The sequence below is a fragment of the Amblyomma americanum genome, chromosome 9, assembly GCF_052857255.1.
Source record: "Amblyomma americanum isolate KBUSLIRL-KWMA chromosome 9, ASM5285725v1, whole genome shotgun sequence".
NCBI classification, from domain to species: Eukaryota; Metazoa; Arthropoda; class Arachnida; order Ixodida; family Ixodidae; genus Amblyomma; species Amblyomma americanum.
This window is the reverse complement of record NC_135505.1, coordinates 77,570,650-77,593,323: the sequence shown is the minus strand read 5'-3', so window position 1 is coordinate 77,593,323 and position 22,674 is coordinate 77,570,650. Positions and strand designations below refer to the sequence as shown.

Sequence of the window (22,674 nt, the reverse complement as noted above, 5' to 3'; positions counted from 1 at the left end):
TTGATATGCACTCAATCTCCCTACAATCCCGTTCTCCAATCTCGAGTTCCAAGCAGCACTTGTTTTAAAGGGAAGCAGGATTGTGAGTATTTATGCCCCAGTATTGTCACAGTACTCCTCCTATCTTGTTGACATGCATGTTTGGTTTATTGGGATTTAACGTCCCAAAGTGGCTCAGGCTATGAGGGACGCCGTAGTGAATGGATCCGGAAATTTCGACCACCTGGGGTTCTTTAACGTGCACTGACATCGCACAGTACACGGGCCTCTAGAATTTCGCCTCCATCGAAATTCCGCCGCCGTGGCCGGGATCGAACCCGCATTTTTCGGGTCTGTAGCAGAGCGCCGTAACTACTGAGCCACCGCGGCGGGTCAGTTCACATGCATGTGTATGGCTTGATTCGCTTCTTTCATCAAACTAGTATACAGAATCTGCTGCCGCTCTTGCTAAGATAGTTCATTCACCGTGTTCATGTAGTCTCCTCGCCTACGAAGGCGAGAAGACTATATAAGCGCGGCGAATCAATATTCAGACAGGTGCAGAATGTGCGCACATTTTATTTCCCCTGGACCAGAGCTGCACTTAAAGCGCCATTACTTTTTTTCTCACAACCAAAGCCACCATGTGCACACCAAGCAGAGGGCGCATTAAATATTCGAGTCAAAACAGTATCGATGCATTTTCTTGCGCGTTTCGCTTAAGTGCTGTTTTTGACCTGCAGCCTATTGGTCAACAACTTTGCAGCTTATAGAAATTATTGCGGGATGAGAAAACAATCTATACGCCACGCAATCTGTGCAAGGAGGCGGGAAAGTTCATAATCTGCTTGTGCTTCATTATTTATTTTAGTTCGGTTTAGGCAGTTGCGCCATGGGCGATGTGGCCAGGGCCATTGTTTTTTCTTGGGTTGCCCACCATTTAACGAATGTTTCGCGACATAACAAGCGTGGGCATACATGTGCATGTCACCACGACTAAGAAAAGAAGCACATCTCAGGAGATCCTGAATGGGATCTTAGCTGCTTTATTTTTCTGATGCACCATTCGTCTGCATTAGATGCTGGTGATGACTTATTCCAGGTGCACTCTTTTCTTCTCCGCTGCCCCATTTAGTGCAACCTGGTCAGATGTTGCTTGTGCCGTTTGTTTTGGATATTTTATTCATCGTAATAAACTGCTTTGTGTTGATATTTTTCTCACCTATGCAGAATAGCAGCAGCTGAGGCCAGCATCAAGCTTGCAGCATGATTGTTGTACAGTGCACAGTGCAAGATTGATGTGGGCCCACAGCGCTCTAGCTCTTTTGCTGAACAAAATGAGCAAAGTTCACAGAAACAAAATAGGGGCTACAAATCATATTTCAAACATCTTCTTAACTATCTGCATTCCTATAGAAAAGATCGCCCTGTTGCTCATTCCTGGACGCTTCTTTACGTCATCTTGAAGAGGTATTCTCTACACCACTTTTAGAAGTTTCTTGACTACGCCTAGCGGACGGATTTGGAAACATCTCTTGGCCCGGACATTAGACAAGCTATATTACCTATTTAAGACATTAACCAGCTGAAAACGGATTCTCCGCACCGTCTCCTCGCCATTTCGTTTTGGATCGTTGCTTTGAAGATGTCTTACATCTCAACAAAGGTAGGTATTGTGCCATTTGGTCCGTCATACTTCTGGAGAAAAAAACGTAACTTCAAACAAGACAAAGACAAGAACTGCACAGGACGAGAGGTAAACTTACAACGAAGGTTTACTGGAAAACATCTGTACCGACATTGTGATGCACAGATACCCCTTTTGCTGCTGCTATTGGTGTTAAACCTTAGTTGCAAGTTTACAGCTCGTCCTGTGCAGTTCTCGCCTTCGTCCTGTTTGAAGTCACGGTTTTTTCCCCAGAAGTCTTATGTGTCAGTTTGAGCTAGCTGGGCGGTTGCTGCAATGTTCTGCGCCATCGGCTATTGTGAATCCGCTGTGTATGTCAGCCGGTGAATCATGCTGCGCTCTCCGGCACTTTCCAGTTCGCGCCTTCTTCGCATTGTAACGAGTGACCCTAAGAATAGCTGTGTTGACACTACTCTGCAAATACCCCTCAAATGAGGGCCTCCAGCCAATGGCGTCGACAGACTGCCATGACGTCGCAGTTCCATTTCATGGAAGCACTCACCAGTGACCCGCGATTTCATGCAAGGTGATTAACCGCGACATCATGAGAACCAGTCGACCCCATTGGCTGGAGGGCATCTATTGAGGGGCATTCGCTGCTGCTGCAGAGTTGCATGCGACTATAGCTGCATGTATTTCAAGAACAAAGGGGCTTTTCCCCTTTAAAGTAGCCCTACCAGTCAATGGCTTCGGCCAATTCTCAGGACCCTGCTAGCGTGACAATGCAGGGAGCGGTGCCACAATAGAGGGAGGGGTCTATCCCCGACTATTGAGGGAAGGGATTATCCCCTTTCATCTACCACTCCCTGCTTTGTCACACTACCAGGGTCATGAGAATCGGTCCACGCCATTGGCTGGTAGGGAGTCCTTTCACAACGAACAGGGGCTGCAATCTTGAGTTGTATCCGAATAAACAGTGCTTTCTTGTCCCTCTCATTGAGACTTGCTTACGAATTGTTGACCGAAGCTATGTGCTCTTACAGATGGTATGTACTGCACTGCAGGTTTACCTAACCATTTTAGCGAAAGTTGCATATTTGTTGTTTCAGTGGTGCATGTTCCACAAGGTTTAGAAAGACTACCTTTACATTGATTTGCAGTGTTTCTAAAACATATCAAACAATAAATTTAGGACATTAGCAATGTTTGAGTGAAATAAATAAATCAAAAAAGCAAAATGTTTCATTGCAACAAGAGGCGTTACCAACACTAATTAAGGGGCCTTTAGGACATTGCACTAAAGGTTGATTGGGGCCCCATTGTTTGACGACACAACTACAAGTGCCACATCCTCAAGAGTGCCCACTCTTTATGCACCACGATAACACCCTCTTTTGTCACTATGTGTATTCAGGGATTTCAAGCATAATAAACAATGCAGTCAACAAAGGCGCTTTCCCTGAAGGAAGCCCTCTACATATATCTGTGTAAAAAATGCTAAAATCTGGTATGAATTTTTGGTTTTCACCTACCTGGACTCTCATTTGCCAAATTACATTTAGCACATCTACCTAACAGCCTGAAGTATTCTATATGAGTATTTATAACTTTGTGCAAGTATGTACTAAGTTATCTTAGTAATTTCTTAAGCACCTTTTATGTTTTTTATTAGTCTTGAGGACCAGGAAGCTCCAGGAAAGCATCCTTCAAGGACTCGTCTTCGGCACTAGTCCTTTCGTCAATGATGTTCTTGGTGAACAAAGCAACATAGTCCCGTGAGTCCTGCGGAATGTACATCAGCTGTGCTAGCTCATCACCCTGCGTGACAAAATTATTCATGCCACCATCATCACCCACATCCAGAGCAGCGCTAGGGCACTGCGCACAACTGTTGGCTCTGGGTGCACTGCAGACTCCATTCTGTTCTTTCCAGTGGTCTCCAGCCATTTGAATGTCACTCGATGCATCAGTTACATTTTTTCCGTCTAAAACTTCATCAACAATCTTGCTTAATACCATTCTTTTACCTGATTTGTTAGAGCTTCTAATTAGTGCAGATAATGCTTGCTGACATTCTGCTGCATCACCTTCATGACACTTGCCCAACATTGCATTTATGGCATCAGTACTGCGTGTGTCGACTTCCCCGTTTTCTGTAGCCACATTAGGGAACGGCTTGGTTTCTTCCTCCCCATCTGCACATGCTTCATTCTGCTGACAATTTTCTGCAAGATGATCTGCAGCCTTGAATGCTTCTGCTTCATCTATACTGGTCTTCCAGTGAATTTCTTTCCTAAAAGCCATGCAATGGAGGTGCTGCCTCTTCTCGTAGTGTACTCTGAGAAGTCCAATGTGCTCGAGTGCCTTGCGCCAGCTCGCTATCATGGCGGCATTTCGTTGCTGATGCTTTGAGTCTGGTGTGATGATGAACAGCAGACCATTAGGTTTAAGGAGGGAGGCAGCCTTCTTGCAGAATGACCATCGTTGTGTACAAGACGGCAGGTACTCTAGGACTAGGCAGAAGACGATTGCTTGGAAGCTGTTCTCAGGCAGTGACTTCAGGGGATGACGCATGTTTTGAGCCGGGTTTTCATCATTTCCAGGGATGACTTCCAGCTTCAGAAAGTCGCACTCCACGACATCCTGCAAAGTGACGAAAAGACTGTGCATGAAATGCCTGTTTAGACAGCCCTAGCAATGCCAAGCATTAGGCCTATGAAAATGGTGTTTGTTTAGTTTGAAGCGAACAGTAATTTTCTTCTAATAATTTTGAAGCGAACATCTCGAATACTTGCGGTACACAAAAAATGTTAAAGGCACAAAAGGCACTTTCAAAGTCATGCATTTTTCCAACACACAAAGCAAATACATGAAAAAAAAAAACAGTGCACTGATGTTTTGGGGAAGCCAACATACACATAAAGCCGACATATTTGCGGGGTTCGAGACCTATTTTTGGAACCTCCAAATGCTGCTCTCAATTGCGAATGCCCCATTATGAAGGGTCACAGTACCATTAGTGCCAAAACGGAGCAGGTAAATGAAATGTAAGGGTTGGGGCACCCATGTATTGAGCTGCTTGGGGGACCCCAAAAAGGGCCCGAAAGAACTCGAGGGTTCTGTGGGACGCAGCTTGAGAACCCCTGGCCTGGATGATGCTTCCAAATGACTGCAAGTGAGGTCAATTGCTACAATAGAGACACAAAGGCTATAAGACATGGAGAAATAAAATACTTCGAAAGGAGCATATTTTCAGGTAGCCACCCTTGAAAAGGTAGTGAATTCAGACCAATTCAGAGAGTCCATGATATGGGCATATGGAGATTTTATTTTGAGAGGGAATAGTGAACAAATATTGCATAGGTCGTAAACACGAATATGAGGGGAGCTCAATGAATTCTAAGCATAAGCCTGATGTGATGAAAGTGTCTTAACGGTTTTGCATGCCTGCTTCGCCATCTTCATAAGTAACAGATGCAAAGCATGTGACCTTCCTCTACTATGTTTTGCTTGCCAAACTTTGTCAGGTGACAGTACCTGAATTAAAAAGCGGGATAAAGCATGGTCCAGCAATTTAACTTTTGATGAAAGAGGGCGCAATGGCAACTGTTTAGAGTCATACGTGCTTGTCGAATGGTGGACAGCTTTGTTTAAGCATGGCAGGAAGTGTACAGTAGGTGACCCATGGGCCAGCCTGATTATGTTGCTGCTGAGGAAATGTGCCCTAAAGTGAAAGACACGGTCATAGCCAAAATGTGCAGGAGGTCTTTTCAGTTTGCTTAGAAGCTGCCGATCAGAATTGGGTCTGCAGGAACAAGCACTCATCGAAATATGAGTACACTTAATGCTTTCCTTACCGCGCCTATTCAAATCGTTCAATTTTACCAATGGCGTGAGATGCCACATTCTGAGCAATTCAGGGCGATTCTGGCCGAGTATCAGCATTCACTATGTTGCAAAAGGACTTCAGTTTCGAAATTGGTCATTTTGTCAGCCAAACGAGGGAGTACTTTTAAACTTCAAACAAAACCTGTCAGCACTGAGTGATCGCGGCAAGCATGGTGGTCAAGGTGGTGTCCGCATCTTGCACTGATCCTGCTGAGCAATGGCGGTCTTCTCGAAATTTCACAGTATTGACACTTGACTTTGTAGGCGGAAGCGATGGCTTTGTCTGAAAAGGTGACGTCTATGCGTCTCAGTTTAGTTTGGAGAGAGATGATTGCTCTTCTCAGCCCAGGCTATCGACAGGTGCCCATTTCTAAATTTTATTTTCTGCTTTTTCTGAGCAGACTCGCTGCCCTCCGGGCCTATCTGAAGGTACTGGGCAGGTTCTGAACTATTTCGTGCCACCAACAGTGTAGTGGATACAGTTTTCAGCCTTGGCACTGCACTGTGGAGTAACTCTAAGTGCTGCATGTGAGCAAGTGATTTTTTTTTTGTGAGTGTGTGCATTTTTGTCACCATCTGGCTCGTTTTGCTCTAAAACGACTTCTCCTGCTGTTTTAAGCACGAATACAAGCTTCTCGCGAAGTTCTGAGCGATCAAGTTTTGAGCGCACACCCAATGACGACTTGTAAAACAGAAGTGCTTAAATCCGCCTCGTTTCGGATTAATTTAACCGGTATTTCGAATTTAACGAATATTTCGCGACATAACAAGCGCGGGCATACATGTGCATGTCACCATGACTAGGAAAAGAAGCACGGCTCAGGAGATCCTGAATAGGATCTTAGCTGCTTTTTTTTTTTCTGATGCACCATTCGTCTGCATCAGATGCTGGTGATGACTTATTCCAGGTGCGCTCTTTTTTTCTCCGCTGCCCCATTTAGTGCAACCTTGTCAGATGTTGCTTGTGCTGTTTGTTTTGGATGTTTTATTCATCGCAAGAAACAGCTTTGTGTTGATATTTTTCTCTTCATCTATGCGGAGTAGCAGAAGCTGACGCCAGCATCAGGCTTGAAATGTGCAGCAGGATTGTTGTGCAGTGCACAGTGCAAGCTTGATGTGGGCCCACTTTTTGTGACCGGAAAGTTTAGTGTATAAGGAGTTTCATAGCTTTGAATACTTGTTTATAAAGTAGGAATGAATTAAAATGTATATTCTAGATTTTTTATTTCCCTATTTACCGACTTGATATTATATATTTTTGAGAATTTATGTGCAAGTCTATCAAATTTTGGCAATTAAAGACTTTTTCCTTTGTAAGCAATATAGATTGATTTCTGTCAATAAAAAGGGAATTCTATGTTAGCTACACAATGATGTGCTGCAAAAAAGAAGTTGTAAATTTATGGGTGAAAAGAATTTTTACGCACACCTCCATAAAATTGGCAGTTTTGAAGTTAAGTGGCACTAACTACAAATCGAAGTCAGCCTGTATCGACAGATTATCGTCTTCTAACGACAACAGCACTGCTTTCACTGAAAACGGACGTTGCAAAATCTAGAAAAGGTCAAAAAATTAAACACAGGTGCAGAAGCCCGCTCTCTCCCTTGTGTGCGAAGGCGCCTTTCAGAGGTAAAAAAAAAAACGCTCCACAGCAGAGGAGTGCACTGCTGTGTGCAGCACGAGAGAAGACTTTCACTGTCATGTGCTCTGGCGTTAGGCCATGAAGCAAGAAAGGCCACCGCTTTAGGCCACCAGCCGACCGATTTTTCGGACTCGAAGGGACCTGAAAAATGGTCCGAATAATCGAACAGTTCGAAACATCCGTGAAGTACAATAAAACCACTTTATTGAGATGAAATCGGCTTAAAAATGTCACTGATACTATCATGCGGAAAATTTCTTTTGCTGGTGACGATTTGCGCCTGTATTTGCACCAAAGTTCTGCTTTCACTGTACACGCCAGACAGCAAGGCCACGGCATTTAGTTGGAATACTTCCTACGGTTCTTTGACGGACCCCGCGAGGCCATGTTGTCCACAACCCGAGTGTACACCACACCGCTCGTCAAACACACGCAAAGATAAGGCACTTTACGCTCAAAGCAGTGGAATCGCCGGACGCAATCACAAAACGGTGAATGGATGCAACTTCATGAAGACTGAGTGCCACTCAGTCGATGCGGTCAGAGAAACCCAAGTGAGGAAACGGCGAATGGCCAACATATGAGACCTGCCGCGGTGGCTCAGTGGTTAGGGAGCTCGGCTACTGATTCGGAGCACCCGGGTTGGAACCCGACCGGGGTGGCCGCGTTTCGATGGAGGCGAAACGCAACCGTGTGCTGTGTGATGTCAGTGCACGTAAAGATCCCCAGGTGGTCGAAATTATTCCGGAGCCCTCCATCACTGCACTTTTTTCTTCCTTTCTTCTCTCAGTCCCTCCTTTATCCCTTCCTGCCGAGATGTGAGATAGCTCCTGCACAATTTCCTTCCCCCAACAACCAATTTTCAACGTATGGGACAAGCGATAACAACGTCGGCGACAAAAGCAAGTTGACGGCGATGACAATCCGGCAGCCACCTCGAAGTGTCAGAGATCGCAGGGACCTCCTACTGGCAACAATGAGGTACCGAAAGCGTCAAGCGAATCCAACTGCAGCGTAAATCTACCTCAATCCAAGATGGCGCCGTTTGCACCGGCAAAAAGTTGATAAGATGGCCGATTTTGGCCCGCAGGTGACTGAAATTAGTCCATAAAATCAAACTTTCGGACTTTTGAAGTCCGAAATATCTGTCGCGAATATGTATGTGCTTCTATGGGGTGACTGACGGTGCCTCATCGAGGTCTGAAATATGCTACAAGTCCGAATTATTGGAGTCCGAATTACCCGTCGGCTACTGTATATGGCCAAAACATCGAGACTTTAAATGAAGAAAAAAAGAGTTAGGCAATGTTTAACCATGGTTATACCCAAAGATCAAGTGATTGCCTTTTGGCAACGACCCGCGCCAAACTTGGAGGTCGCCTTCATGTCAGGCACACTCAATTATGGTTGGACATCGATTTTGGTCCAAATTGTGCAAGGTCAGATCTTGGGGGTCGGTAAAATTTTGCTCGGGAATCAGTGCGTAAGCACAGATTTGTGCTCCATACAAGACGACGATGAGCGCACAGTGCCGCCAGACAGAGCACATGGAAGTTGATGAAGATGATGCTCTGCAATGCACAGCGTGAGAGTGTGGTGCAGTTTAGCACGAAGAGTGTTCGGCTGTGGAGATAGACTAGTGGTCTCGCGCAGTGTCCTATGAAGCTGATCTGTTTGCGCTCCTGCGGGTTTGACTCCCAGTTGAAGATTGATTTCATTTTCTATCTAGCCACATTTTGAGCTTTTCTAGGCTGAAGGTCAATTTTAGACAGTGGACAGGTCACGTAACGTTGAGCGGGGTTGGTTCATCGAGCAGAGTTATCACCCTAAAATTGAGCGGGAGCGGATTGTCCTAACATACGAGCCAGTTGCACACTAACGAGTAAAAGTACCTCAAGATGGGAAAAGTCTCTGCAGGAAAACGGTGCTCGATCACTTCAGTACCCTGTGGAGTGCGTCCCACAAGCTATGTGTGACCAAGGGACTGCGAAGATCTCAGGCGACCCTTCTACATCAAATTCGCATGGCCTCTGCTCGCACTCCTGCATGAATGCATAAGACCGGCATAGCATCGTCTCCGCTCTGCTCTTTATGTGATGTGTGCTGGGATATCGAACATTATATTATGTACTGCCCAGAGTACAACGCGGAAAGGCATGTGATGTTCGCTTCCTTCAACGAGACAGGAACCCTTCACAGCACAGTGCAGGACATTGTCTACCCGAGTGGAAACCAGACATGCAGAAGGGAGGCTGCACGCCTTCTTTTAACATTTCTGCAGAACACGGATCTTGTTTTTAAATGGTGACAGCAGGAACAGACTATGGCCTACTGTGATTGAATGTGTGCGTAGATGGTGTCTTCCAGAGTGGCCTACTTTATACTGTGAGTGAATGTGTGTATGGAGTGTGGCACTACGATGGCGTATGTTCTCCTGTGACTGAATATGTGCATAGATGGTGATTTCTGGAGTGGACTGTGATGTGAACTGTGTGGAATGATTGTGTGCATAGATGGTGACTGCGGGAGAGAATGTGTGCTATTATAAGAGACTGTGCGCTTAGCGGGGTAGATGCGGCATTGTTACTATCGAAGGGACGCTGCGGTGGAGAAATTGCCGGCAGACAAAGCAAGGCTAACCCCACCTGTAGCATTCAACACCTCAACCTCAACTAACGAGAGCTGCTTTTATGGACGGTTGGCAATTAAGGACGAAACCTTGATCTACAAACTGAACCTTCAGCAGAAGATGAGAATTTTCCATAATATGCTTCATTCAAGGCCGCTTCTGTGGCAAAGATGATGGCAGTTTTTTTGAAATGGGCAAGGGGTTCCGGTGATTGCTCACCCACTAGCCCCAGCAACAACGACAGGGACCTATTATGCTCCAGTGATACTGTGGTAGAGCAAATATGAAAGAAAAAGTCAGAAAAATGCTGAGAGAAAACATCTTGCTGCTTTGTGACAGTGCCCGAGACCACAGGTCCCATACTGCATAAGGCACTCTACAGGACTACAGTACTGATGCCAACAACTATCCAGCCTATTCACTGTACTTTACCCCTTGCAACTTGCTTGCGTTTTGAGATATGAGAAAGCACCTTTAGGTGGGCACGAATTCATCAATGCTGACATTAAAGACGATGTTAAGAGATAAACCCAGGGATATGGAATCAGATTAAAAAACCAATGTGTGATGTCTGGCAACAATCAAGGTGGGGAGCTGGGTTAAAATGGAACTGTGCCCCTGGTCCTAGAGCTCTTACTTCTATGTCAGGCTTGCAACTTATAGAATATCCCTCCTAAAATAAGGTAATGAATAGTGTGGAGATTGAAGCAAATACATCAGTATATAGAATAAGGCACTCATATTCGCCTTTCCATTTGCAGTACCACGCTTTGCACTATTCACAACTTGTGCTGGAGTTTATTGCATGTTTATCTGTCAACTTAGTGATGAGCACTATAAGCTACTGGATGCTAAATGCATGTCTGAGTCTAACATTTTCTTTATTATTTACGTGTAGGTTTTCAGGTGATAATCCCTCCATGTTTTCACTGCCACACATAGTAGCCACTGTGAAAGTCTGCGAAATGACACCTTAGAGCTTCTTTAAGAACAGTCTGTTGAATGCCATGGAAGCTTTGAGCACACAGCAGATATTGTATACATTTGTGCAACTACTTACCTCTGTTGCAGGCGTCAGGTCGATGGCAAGTGCATCAACGTCGCTGTAAGCACCAAAGGGGTTGTAGCAGCTTCCGACGTCAAGGAGCCGCACCTTTCCATCTGCTAGTGCCAGCTTTCTGAAAGCACAAAGTTTCGCACAAGTGCAGCAACTGTGAAAACGACCTGAGCACAACGGATCAGCAAACTGCAATGTGCAGGAATAAGAATGTACATTCAAGCCCACTTACAAGGACCCCATTTGTGATGAACACTCGCTTAGTAGAATACAAAGACATGACTGCCACAATACACATGAAGGCCACGGCCCTGTGTTTCAGACACAACAAAGATTTGCTGATGCAGGACCTCATAATCACAAACACAGGCAAGGACAGCTGTCATTGAGGATGTACTGTCTTCACCAATAGTAAGCAGGCAAAGGGGTTTGTCTAGTGGCGTAGTGGAACACTTAGGGCACACTTCGGATTCTAGATCTGTGTAAGGGCAACAAGAGCCCTTCTCCTCATATTTCAATGCCTTTGGTTCTTTGGAGGGCTGACAAGCAAACTCTGTATCTTGGCTTCTTTTATCATCGCGAAAATGCCACCCTTCGTGGTCTGGCCACTTGGTACCAGACTTTCATGGGTCGCATTTTCATGATGTCAGTTAACTTAAACAATGAAAACTCTACTACGTGCAGTTTAAAGAAATTTTGCACACATAACAAAATATACACAAGCCACACATGTGCCAAATATGTGAGTGTTTTATAAATTCGATGGGAAGCTATCAAGAATTTTTTATCTTTTTAGAGCGTCAGTTCCCAATAACTATCCACTGGTGCCAAAAATCACTAAGAACGTATCGACATTAACATTTTATTTAAACGCTGCAGAAGCACTCTTTAAGTGCAGCACTTTTTCCAAAACACTGCATGCAAGCAGGCAAGTCGAGCCAAACTATTGTTTTATGTACCGCACTTTTTGCTCACTCTAATCGTACTAGCAACTGTTACTATTAATGCATACCGATGAAACAGATATGCTTATCTTTGTAATGAGCTAAAACTTGTTTTTCTATCATACACGGGAGGAATATAGCGATTGCACAAACATTGTGAAAAATGGCCAGTGGCCGTGCAAGCGCGAGACCCAACCTTAAATGAACACAGAGACAAGAAAAAAAGGAAGTGCACCATGCAAATGCAAAATCATGATTTGTGCACACATCAAGCTCTACGCCACTTCTTCACTTAGGGAAAACCCTAGCATCTGGGAAGAGAAGCGGCTTTTTCCTGAATTGTCAGTGATACCTGTCTTCCCTTTTGCAACATGTGACCCCAAGAATCTTTTCATGATGGATTATAAAGGAGGCGATTTTATCATGCCTGGACTGAACCATGGCAAGAATGCAACGTGCACTCAACCTGCATTGCAACATGCTTGCCGATTGTGCTAGTCATCACCTGCGCAGTATGCATCGATCAGATTACTTCAAAGCAGAGGTGTCAGTCAGCACCACCCAGTGCAAAGGCCTGGTGCGTTCTGCAAACCAGAGTAATAGCTGGCCAGGGTCACTTCTGAGGATGACACTCACAGCTGGACCTCTCAAATGGTCACAAGTGTCATCAGGAATGCAATCAAATTCAGAAGCTGCTGATCCCTCCATGTGTGCTTTTATGGAGTCTATGGCAGTAAGGCTGCCAGCTGCTAAAACTTATTTTCACATCGCTATTATGCACTACGTACTTCCCTGTTTTCTCTGCTTCCACAAGCTCACTTAATTGATATCACTGCATGCCACGATCTGATCATCTCTAGAAGGCATATTCTACTAGCGACCACAGGTACAACAAAACAACTGATGAGTGCCCAAACAACAAAAAATAGAAAGTAATCATGCTCGTATAATGTTGCAATTTTACACAAGGAAAGACGCATTAATGCAACGAATGCATTTCGAAGGAATACAGAACGTAATATGAAAAGGCCAACACAGCAATAAAAGTCACAAATGTTTCTTGTTCTTCTATGACACCAGTATGAGAATAAAGTTATGAACAGCCACACTAAAGCTCCGTTTCATACCAGAATGTGCTGTTGAGTAGCAAAGATGCCCAATATGCTAGTGATTAATGAACTCAAGGAGAAAACAGCAAAAAACACAGTGATGTAGCTTAGCCTAATATCTCTAACGAAACACCAGCTGCCAAAGCAAAGGACGCTCAACCACCATGTCGTGGTAATGACAAATGAGCTGTTTCAAGCATGGTTTCGGTTTTGTGTTTAGCATAATGCTCGTGCCATTTTGAGGCTCAATTTTCATGAAAAAAAGAAAGGTGCATGTTAGAATCTGGCAAATACACTAGACATGTCCTTAGCTCCTAAATGTGATGCGTTTACGCATGAAATGACTTTGTGATACCACGCACCGCAGTGCACTGTGGCTATTTTCCGCCCGACGTTATTCTGCTGCAAGTAGCCGACGTTTCCAAGCTCTACGATATACTACCAGATGTAAAAGTACAAGGACCATAGGGGTGGATTAAAGATTTAATTTCTTGAAACCTTTCAGAGTACAAATAGTTTACTCTGCAGGCTAATGCTAAACATGGTAAACCACGATTGTAGTGCTAGTCATTTTCCGACTGCTCAAAAAAGAAATTCAACGGACTTCCGTGGTCCAATTATGTTTCTCGCCGAGAGTACATCATCACTTGAAAGTGCAAGGTACAATGCATAGAATTATTCTGCTCACCGCCTGGCTTCGTCAAGGGCAGAGTCCGAACATGAGACACCCATCTTCCTGTGATGTCTTCGTAAGCTGCGCTCGAGACCACCTCCAAAGAAGTACTCTCTGCCATGAGAAACAAAAGCATGCCATTTAACACCCTCCCCTGTGATAGCACAAGGTGTAAGCATCTTCCTAGCAGCCGCTGTGGTAACTGCAGTAATTGGATGATCCAAATAACCAATTATTATACTGTCATTCGGAAAATCCTAGTTGGAGTGGCTGCATTTCAATGGACGTGCAATGGAAAAAAAACTGGGAGGGGTCACTTTAGCTTCACCTAAATGGTATGACGTGACAGCATAATGGGTTAATTCCCGTATATACAGAAGGTCATTTTATATTTTACATTAGAAGATCCCTGGGAGTCCTCACGCCCATTCTGGCGCAGTGGTGCAGCGCTTAAGCGATGCGCCACTGCCCTGCAATGGCAGGTGCTCCCAGCGGTGGGCCTTGTGCGGCCCAGGTTGCTGTTCCCGAGCGACCCAACATTAATTTAACTGCCACCTGCCAATGTGGGCAGTTCACTCACTATCCGGTGGACAGGTTTTGATGACGCCGCATGGTCACATGACCTAAGTGGCCCTAGGTTGCTCTCTGGGGACCGCCTGCCAGAGCCGTGGTCATGATTTCTCACTCACAACGCGGCATCGTTGACACTAGATTTTCTGCTGAATGAGGCCTTTAACGCTATCAATTTAATAGCTGCATGCTGTACAATGTCCCTGCATGTTTTAGGACGTCAGGCAGATGAAGATAATCCAGAGTCTTCCACTACTGTCAATCTTTCTCTTTCTTCACTTTCAGCTCCTCCTTTGCATTATGCTGAAGCTTGGGTGTCCACCCTGACTGAGATAGTTACTATACCTTTTTCACCATATACAGTTATTATTAATAAACCGCATAAACTGGAGACAAGACTTACGAAGAAAGAATTAGCAAACAACTGTTGCTTATGGACAACTGCGAAACTTATCATTTCAGAGGTATATTGCTCAGTAAAATATGTACAGAAACTAGATACGACCACAAGAGGAGCATAAAAATCTACTACACTATACATGTTGTGGCTTCTGAGAAAACATCATGGAGCAGTAATAATTAGGTTGTTAGAAGCTACTACAGTCGTTATATACTAAATAATATTTCTGGGATACCTTTCCCAAAATTTACTTCTTTCTTGAAATTAAAAGAATGCACAGAATATTCCCTTTTCCCCTCACACACGGGCAGTTACACAAGTAGTACTTCTTAAGGTACATCTTCAATTACCAGAAGCTACAAACAAAAAGATACAAACAAGTTTCAAGTATTTGAAGTGAACTGCAAAATCAAGGGAATACAACAAAATTTGTGGGATGCTTAAGCTTTGCATTTAACAGTAAAATGCGATAGCGTTTTGAGTCCCGTTCGCATTACCTATGCAACACTCGCACAACAACCTAATTCTCAGTTAGTGTGCTAGTAATTATTTATGTTCGCCTCGGTACATGTCTCTAATATACTTCCCTAAGTCAAAGACCACAACGCATTCCCTAGGCTCACCTTTATTCAGCTCCAATGAGCTGTACGCAATCCAAAGGTCCTGGGCTCGATTCCCACCCAAACCCAAATTAATCGATTTTTTTTTCAACTAAATTACTTTCCTATAGTTACAAGAACCTCCTTGAGAAATTTGGTGCTAGTTCGAACATTCTCTGACTTATTTCTTTTGTAAATTCTTTGCTTCCATTGGGATTTTTGCTCACGGACAACAACATTGATAACAACGCTGCTCTACACAGCAGTGATACATACTATGTTCCACGCCGAGGCCCTCGGTGCCAACAAGCTGCTTTAAGAAAGCAATTTAACTAATCCTGGTTAAAGCGCTCATGGCTTCTGGTTTGCAGGTTAGCCTCCTCGGCATCGTCACCAGATTCTTGGCAGTAGGGAAGTGCTTGTACTTCTCATGCAACAGGTTTGCCAGTGTATGGCCTTACGATGCCCGAATCATGACCCATACAAAAGAAGTCGTGCCAAGTGAATAATGTCCGGCCATCAGCGCATCGACAATGCGTCGCTAAAAATCCATGGGTGTCCAATCACGCAGATGTTCAACAGGGTCTTCACTTGTTCCTTAGCCCATAAACAAAGCATATGGAAACAATTTCCGATGCACTCCGCATTCAGACCTATCCCCGCGGTCTTAGTCATTTCCACAGCAGCAGACAAACATATTCGAGCTGGAACATTGCCACCTGGTGTGTCAACTGTTACCAGCATGGGCTGATGATAGGACATCTTGAGCACGTGAATGACACTCGTGCGTTAGCTGGATTTGGCACTTGGCATTCAGTGGCGAGAACAGCATTCTCACCACAACCAAGAAAGGTATAACACGTTGGGCATCACAAAGCTGTGAAGCACGAGCAGCTCACATTTTTTACACTATGCCACAGTCGAACTTGGCAAAAACCCCTCGACGTGCAAATCGTACGGTGTGTGATACCCACTGCCCATTGAAACATGCTCGGTTGTGTGCTCATAATAAAAATTAAAAGCCACACGTTATCCAGGCCTTTCTGTTTGGCCAGCAGCCCACGAAAACTTGGCTCTCAAACCATCGCAGCTTGCAAGTCTTGCCAATGACAAAGGGCAGCTACTGGTCGCTGCCGCCTATCCTCGTGCATAGAAAGACATTAACAGAAATGTTAGGCGTGCCTTCAACCAGCGCAGGTGTCGCCTTCCAAGACATACATTTTTAATGGCAGCATTTGGTAAAACGGTGCTGTTTTGTCAGCAATGTCACGCCTTCTTTATTGCGTTTCTTGGTTGCCACGTTCTTTCCAAGGGTGAATTTCGCAGGGTGTTTGGAAATGCTCTTCAATCTTTGTGCCTACAGGCAGCGTAGGTTTTTCAACTGCGAGGCCAAGTTTACGGCACCTCCTCGTTCGTTTAACTGCGTTACACCGCAATGGTTGTTCGCTGTATCTGAGACGCAGCCCCATTGCCCTAATGCAATTTTAATGGTAGGTGCGCTATTGTTCGTTTTAACTGCAGCCATTATCTGGGGGCTCTACTGTATTCAAAAATACTTTTAAATTAACTATTTGCTGGTTTTGTACAACTTCTACTCATTTATCACCTGAGTGGGAATGTTGCTCGTGCTTTGCAAATTTTGTTTGAAATATTTTTACTAACAGTATCCAAAACTGCTTTTCACTGCTATTTTTAGGTGCTGAAGCTACCTGGACGCCTACCATTGCTGTATGTCAGTGTCGGCAAAAAAAAAAAAAATCCTTGGAGGAACACCACGGACAATTCTAGTGAATTTTTCCCTCAGTGAAATCTGACAGCTGGGCTTCTTACCACTCTGCTAGCCCTTGTTCGGCAAGAGAAGCAACATTTACTCCGAAAAAACTGGAGTTAAAATACCTACTCAATTGCCGAGAAAGATTTTAGCCGCATCACCTTCCACGTCTCCCGTAGTTATACATTTCTTCTGGCTCAACTGAGCAAGTCGTTTTCTTCTTCACACGGTTTCAATTTATTTTCAACTCAGTTGCTAAAAAATAAAAATCTGGTAGTCTATGTGAAAGAACTTTTCAAGTGTTGCTTTAATCTCAGGTTCCCCTTGCCTCATCGTCTGGTGACACCACTCAATCCGATCTTTGTATGGCCAGATGGTTGTTGCCAGCTGGAGCATGCTCTCGGCATATCTCTTCCTCGTTTGCACGTCTTCGCAGTGATCCCTCCATACCTGGTCCCCATCACCATCTGGAATGAAAGCAGGAGCATTTATCAATACTAATAATGTGAAAGCGTACTTGTCTTGCAGGCTTGGTCTATGTCTTGTGTGCTGTTTTCCAGGGGTAGTGAATTAAAATTTTCTGTACGTACAGTATTGTGCATCTTTATTGTGAAGACTTAAAAAAATCTTCTAGCCTCAACCGCTGGCTTGTTTACACTGAAACTACGCACAGAACTTGCGTATTGTGGAAAGTATTGTCTCGTACTAAGTTTGTCAACAGTGCTTACCTAGTTCAGCTGCACATGATGCAAATCCATAATCGTCTGCCTCGAAATCGACGAATCGAAAGCCGCCAACCCTGGTTTTCACTGATGGGCATTGGTGGTGCTACGTGTTGTTTGCATACTAAAGCGGCACGGCGCGAAGGGCGTCAAGGTTAGCATTACAAGCTGCGCAGGTCTTTCGATGGCGCCACTGCCTCTCTTCGCGGCAACCCGGCGCTCGGGCTTTTTCAGTTCATTGATCTTAGAGCAGACGATTACAGAGTTGCATCATTCATGGCTGAGTCAAGTAAGCATCGTTGTAAAACTTGCTACGAGACAAAACTTACCCCAATACGCAAGCTCTGTGCTCAGTCTTACTGCAAACGAGCCAGCGGTTGAGGCAAGAAAATTTTTTGAAGTCTTCATGATAAAGATGCACAATACAGTATAACCAACTAGGTTCAGTTCAGTTTATAGCCTTAAAGGCCCCCTTTTGTCGTGGATATTACATTAAGGGTGGGATTTTATTGAAATGAGCAAACAAACAGCGGCAATTATTCAGTATTGGGGGTGACCACTAACACGTTCTTGAAAAGTAGATGATGAAGCGATGTTGACGATGTCTCGGGGTAGGCTGTTCCAGTCCGTTGCTGCTCAAAAAAAGAATGAAGCAGAAAAGGTGGTAGTGGGCGGTGGTGGCCAGGCAACTTCGGGGTGACTGGTGCTGAGAGATATGCGTGCTGTGGCTGTGAAATGCAGCAAATGGTTGAGATGAAAGTATTTGTGAAAAAGGCGGCGATGGAACAAAAGGGGTGATAGTCCTAATATTGCGTTCAACGAAAAAATGCTGACGTCATATGAGTATGAAAAGTGGATGAATCTAGTGGCACAAATTTGAACTGCTTCTAATGCATTGAATAAAGACACTTTGTGTGGGCTCCAAATGGTAGGGGCATACCCTAAACATGGTCTGATAAGTGATTTATATGCGAGTCATTTTACATGTGTGAAGGGGGGGGGGGGACAAGGCAGAGATGGCAGTTGACAAAACCGAGAGTTTTGCTCAATGCTGAAATGATGTTGCCAATATGGGTGCGCTATGATATATCATAAGACAAGGTGACTCCTAGATACTTATAAGATAGTACTAATTCAATTAGGGTGTCAGCAATAAAATATTAGAAGCAAGTGGACTGTGGCGACGAGAGAAGGATAATAGTTTACATTTAGTAGGGCTGAGGGACATTAGTCAGTTGTCACATCAATTAAGTATGCTGTTAAGATCTGAATGAACACTAAATTGAGCACGAGAGTTGGTAATAGTGTGGTAAATTGCACAGTCATCAGCAAACATTCAAATACTGCAGGAAACATGGTCAGGTAAGTCATTAATATATATATTAAGAATGGCAAGGGACCTAGTGCAGATGCTTGCAGAACACCTGACATAACTGGGAGGGAGCTAGTCTCTGCAGGAAAACGGTGCTCGATCACTTCAGTACCCTGTGGAGTGCGTCCCACAAACAATGTGTGACCAAAGGACTGAAAAGATCTCAGGTGACCCTTCTACATCGAATTCGGACGGCCTCTGCTCGCACTCCTGCATGGATGCATAAGACCGGCATAGCATCGTCTCCGCTCTGCTCTTTATGTGGTGTGTGCGGGGATATCGAACATTATATTATGTACTGCCCAGAGTACAATGCGGAAAAGCAGGTGATGTTCGCTTCCTTCAAGAAGACAGGAAGCCGTCACAGCACAGTGCAGGACATTGTCTACCCGAGAGGAAACCAGACACGCAGAAGGGAGGCTGCACGCCTTTTTTTAACATTTCTGCAGAACACGGATCTTGTTTTTAAATGGTGACAGTAGGAACGGACTATGGCCTACTGTGATTGAATGTGTGCGTAGATGGTGTCTTCCGGAGTGGACTACTTTATACTGTGAGTGAATGTGTGTATGGAATGTGGCACTACAATGGCCTATGTTCTACTGTGACTGAATATGTGCATAGATGGTGACTTCTGGAGTGGACTGTGATGTGGACTGTGTGGATTGATTGTGTGCATAGATGGTGACTGCGGGAGAGAATGTGTGCTATTATAAGAGACTGTGCACTTAGCGGGGTAGATGCGGCATTGTTAATATCGAAGGGACGCTGCGGTGGAGCAATTGCCGGCAGATAAAGCAAGGCTAATCCCACCTGTAGCATTCAACACCTCAACCTAGCCAGGCGGCTGTTATCAAAGAATGATTGGAAACAATCAGTGAGAAACTGCTCAATCCATTGCAGAATGTTAGGATGTAAGTTCACCTGTGCAAATTTTACTAATAAACGGCAGTGAGGAATTTTATCAAAAGCTTTTGCAAAATGCGATGCCATCTTTGAAAAATGTGATAGCTGGCATGAAGGCTTCTATGCTGAACGATAATAATTGAGAAGGCACGTCAAGTTTACTAGTCAAATTGATACAAACGCATTGTTAAATATGTCCGTGTATTCATGGTCAGTAACTGCTCCATGCGTGTCATCAGTCAGTATAATATCATGACTGTGTTTAGGATTTAAAACTTGCCAGAGTTGTCTGGGATTGCTGAATAGCCACCCTGCCTAACAACTCGAGCTGGTTTCAATTTAATTTGAGGAAACCTTTAGGTACCTTTAAAATGAGGACAGTGCAGTGAGTTATGGAAAGAAAGATGATGGGGCAATATTATGCAAATTTTTTGTCACGCGCTTCTGTCTTTTTTTTCTGTATGTATTTTCTTCCGTATGTATTTTCCTCTGTATAACGCTTACATCTGTCCTACTTTTTTTTTTTTTTACCGGCCCGCCGGACTGTTATAATTTGTAATTTGTATGTTTGTTTGTCATGTAGTAGGGGGCTGAGGCCCTGTCAGGCAACATTGTGCCTTTAGCCTCAGCCCCTTCTTAGGCAAACGTCTAAGCAACAAATAAAAAGAAAGAAAGAAAGAAAGAAAGGGACACTCAGGACACACTAAAGTTGGGCTGTGTTGTTAGACTACTGCATTCTGACGGCAAGGACATTACATTTACTGGAAGTGGAGTTTTTATAAGCCAGATAAGGCCGAAAATTGAAATACATGTTTGCCATCACTGGCCGATTTTGCGAGAAGACAGCAGTGTGTCAAGACCTTCTCTGACGAGGATCCCACAGGATAAGCTAGACCTCTATTCACTTCCAGATGGTAATCACAGAGTCCTTTTCATGCTTGACATAATGCGGTTGAATTGAGTGACAGGAAAATTTTTAAATCCAGTTTAGTCAGCAATGAATTGTTTTATCCTGCTGGAGAAACATCACCACGTCACAACCAGAGAGGGCCATAAAATAAACTTTTACTAAAAACGTAAGTTGGATGAAGGTTAGAGTGGGTTAGAGAAAAAATGCAAGTTAATGCTATCCTAGCTGACATCAAAGAAAGAAATGAACATAAGCAGGGCATGTATTGCGAAGAAGAGATAATCAATGGCATCTGGCAGTAAAAGAGTGAATACCATGAGAAGAAAAGTGTAGCAAGGGGCAGCAGAGTCAGATGGGTGAATGAGATTGGGACGTTTGCAGGAATCAGGTCACCACAGCTGGCTGATGAGAGGGCTGATTGGAATACAGTGGTGAAAACATTTGTCCTGCAGTGAATGTAGTTCAGCTGATGATGACAAAAACGGTGTACGCAGACTTTCATCTCCGCCATTCTATGCAGCTCTGCAGAGGCTGCTGCTAGCTCTAGTGGAATATAAAATATGAGCAGGCAATAACTTCCACGCTACGGCCCAGCGTGTAGAACTTTAAACAGTACATTCAATTCTTTTCAAGGTTTCAGAACAAGAAATTATAAAACATAACTTCACCAGCGAAAGAACGGGACACCAGGAGAAGAAGAAGACAGAACAACGCTGGACTGTCTTCTTCTTCTCCTGGTGTCCCGTTCTTTCGCTGGTGAAGTTATGTTTGATACACACCAACTAGCCCACATGGTCACCTTGTTAAAGAAATTATAAACAGACATAGTACACCAGGCTGGTCCTTGAGTGAGTAGCGGGCTGTGGAGAAAAGGTCCATCCCTGAGAGACTTTGAAGGAGAGATTGCACCTCTTCAAAACGTGTGTGCCATCCCTGGCGACCAATATGAGATGTGACGTAGCTTGGTGCCTTGCTTCTATGGTGTTTTTGTTTCTCGTACATGAACTAGGGTGTCTTGGGGACTCAAGGGGAACGAATTAAAACCACTGCGTTATATTATTAGACAGTTTCCAGGAGTTGCTCATTCCTTCCTTTCGCTTGTAGCCTGTAGAGAACTAACAGTTTCAGAGAGTATTTCGACGAGCGAGTTAGTGAATGACGTTATGCGAAGAAAACCGTGCAAACGACACAGGTGACAAGCGCCTGCGCAGTCTTGTTACATCCATGTCATCTACGCTGTTTCCCACACAAAAGTAACAGTTTATTTCGCGAATGAGCAACGGCTATTTTTTGCTCACGCCTGCGCTCACAGGTGTCACCCGTTTCCGACTTTCCGTGTGGCGCACCAAAAATTTGAACTACCACTTCTACAAAGCACTCAAATGTACTGTTTGCACAAATAACAAGAGGGTACAAAACCTCTGCAGCATAACATTACGGCTGTGGGAAGGAAGGTCCAGGTATTCCAATCGCATACACACAGTTCCATTGATGCAGCTTCAAGCGCTGCTGCAATACCTGAAGTGGAACAGCTTTAAGAATTCGAGGATTAGAAACACTCACTCGTCTGGTAATCGAGTCTGAGCTTTTCGTGAACGCCTCGAATGACAGCAACAAGTTCCTGCTGATCATCACGAGTCATGGCGCGCACGTGGTATTGAATGGCGTGGCTCAGTCCGCTGTTCGGATAAACAGAAAGCCGTCGGCAAGCGCTCGATGGATGATCAAGGAGAGTTCCGAGCCTGGGTTATCTTAATAAATTCATGGAGGGCAGCTACACATGCAACATGATTACAAAAACGACTCAAAAAGCAGTCTCGGGAGCCACAACTTTCGCACCGTTTAACATTTACGGCATGTTGAAACAATTGCTAT

At 44.4% G+C, this 22,674-nt stretch overlaps 1 protein-coding gene across 1 annotated transcript; it reads right to left on the bottom strand.

Moving 5' to 3' along the window:
- Nucleotides 1–3,258: 3,258 nt before the first annotated feature.
- Nucleotides 3,259–22,674, bottom strand: Samtor (S-adenosylmethionine sensor upstream of TORC1). Its single transcript, XM_077638521.1, has 5 exons — nt 22,363–22,674; nt 17,218–17,356; nt 13,565–13,663; nt 10,827–10,944; nt 3,259–4,249 (listed from the first exon to the last, which is right to left on the bottom strand). The coding sequence occupies exons 1-5, from the start codon at nt 22,439–22,441 to the stop codon at nt 3,275–3,277; spliced, it is 1,410 nt and encodes a 469-aa protein (XP_077494647.1). The 5' UTR covers nt 22,442–22,674; the 3' UTR covers nt 3,259–3,274.

Excerpts from the sequence above, each read along its gene's own strand:
- Samtor (XM_077638521.1), bottom strand. The coding sequence starts at position 22,441 with ATGACTCGTGATGATCAGCAGGAACTTGTTGCTGTCATTCGAGGCGTT. Across the intron at positions 13,664-17,217 it reads TGGTGTCACCAGACGATGAG|AGAGTACTTCTTTGGAGGTG; the intron begins GCAAGGGGAACC and ends TTCTCATGGCAG. Across the intron at positions 10,945-13,564 it reads GCCCTTGACGAAGCCAGGCG|AAAGCTGGCACTAGCAGATG; the intron begins GTGAGCAGAATA and ends TTGTGCTTTCAG.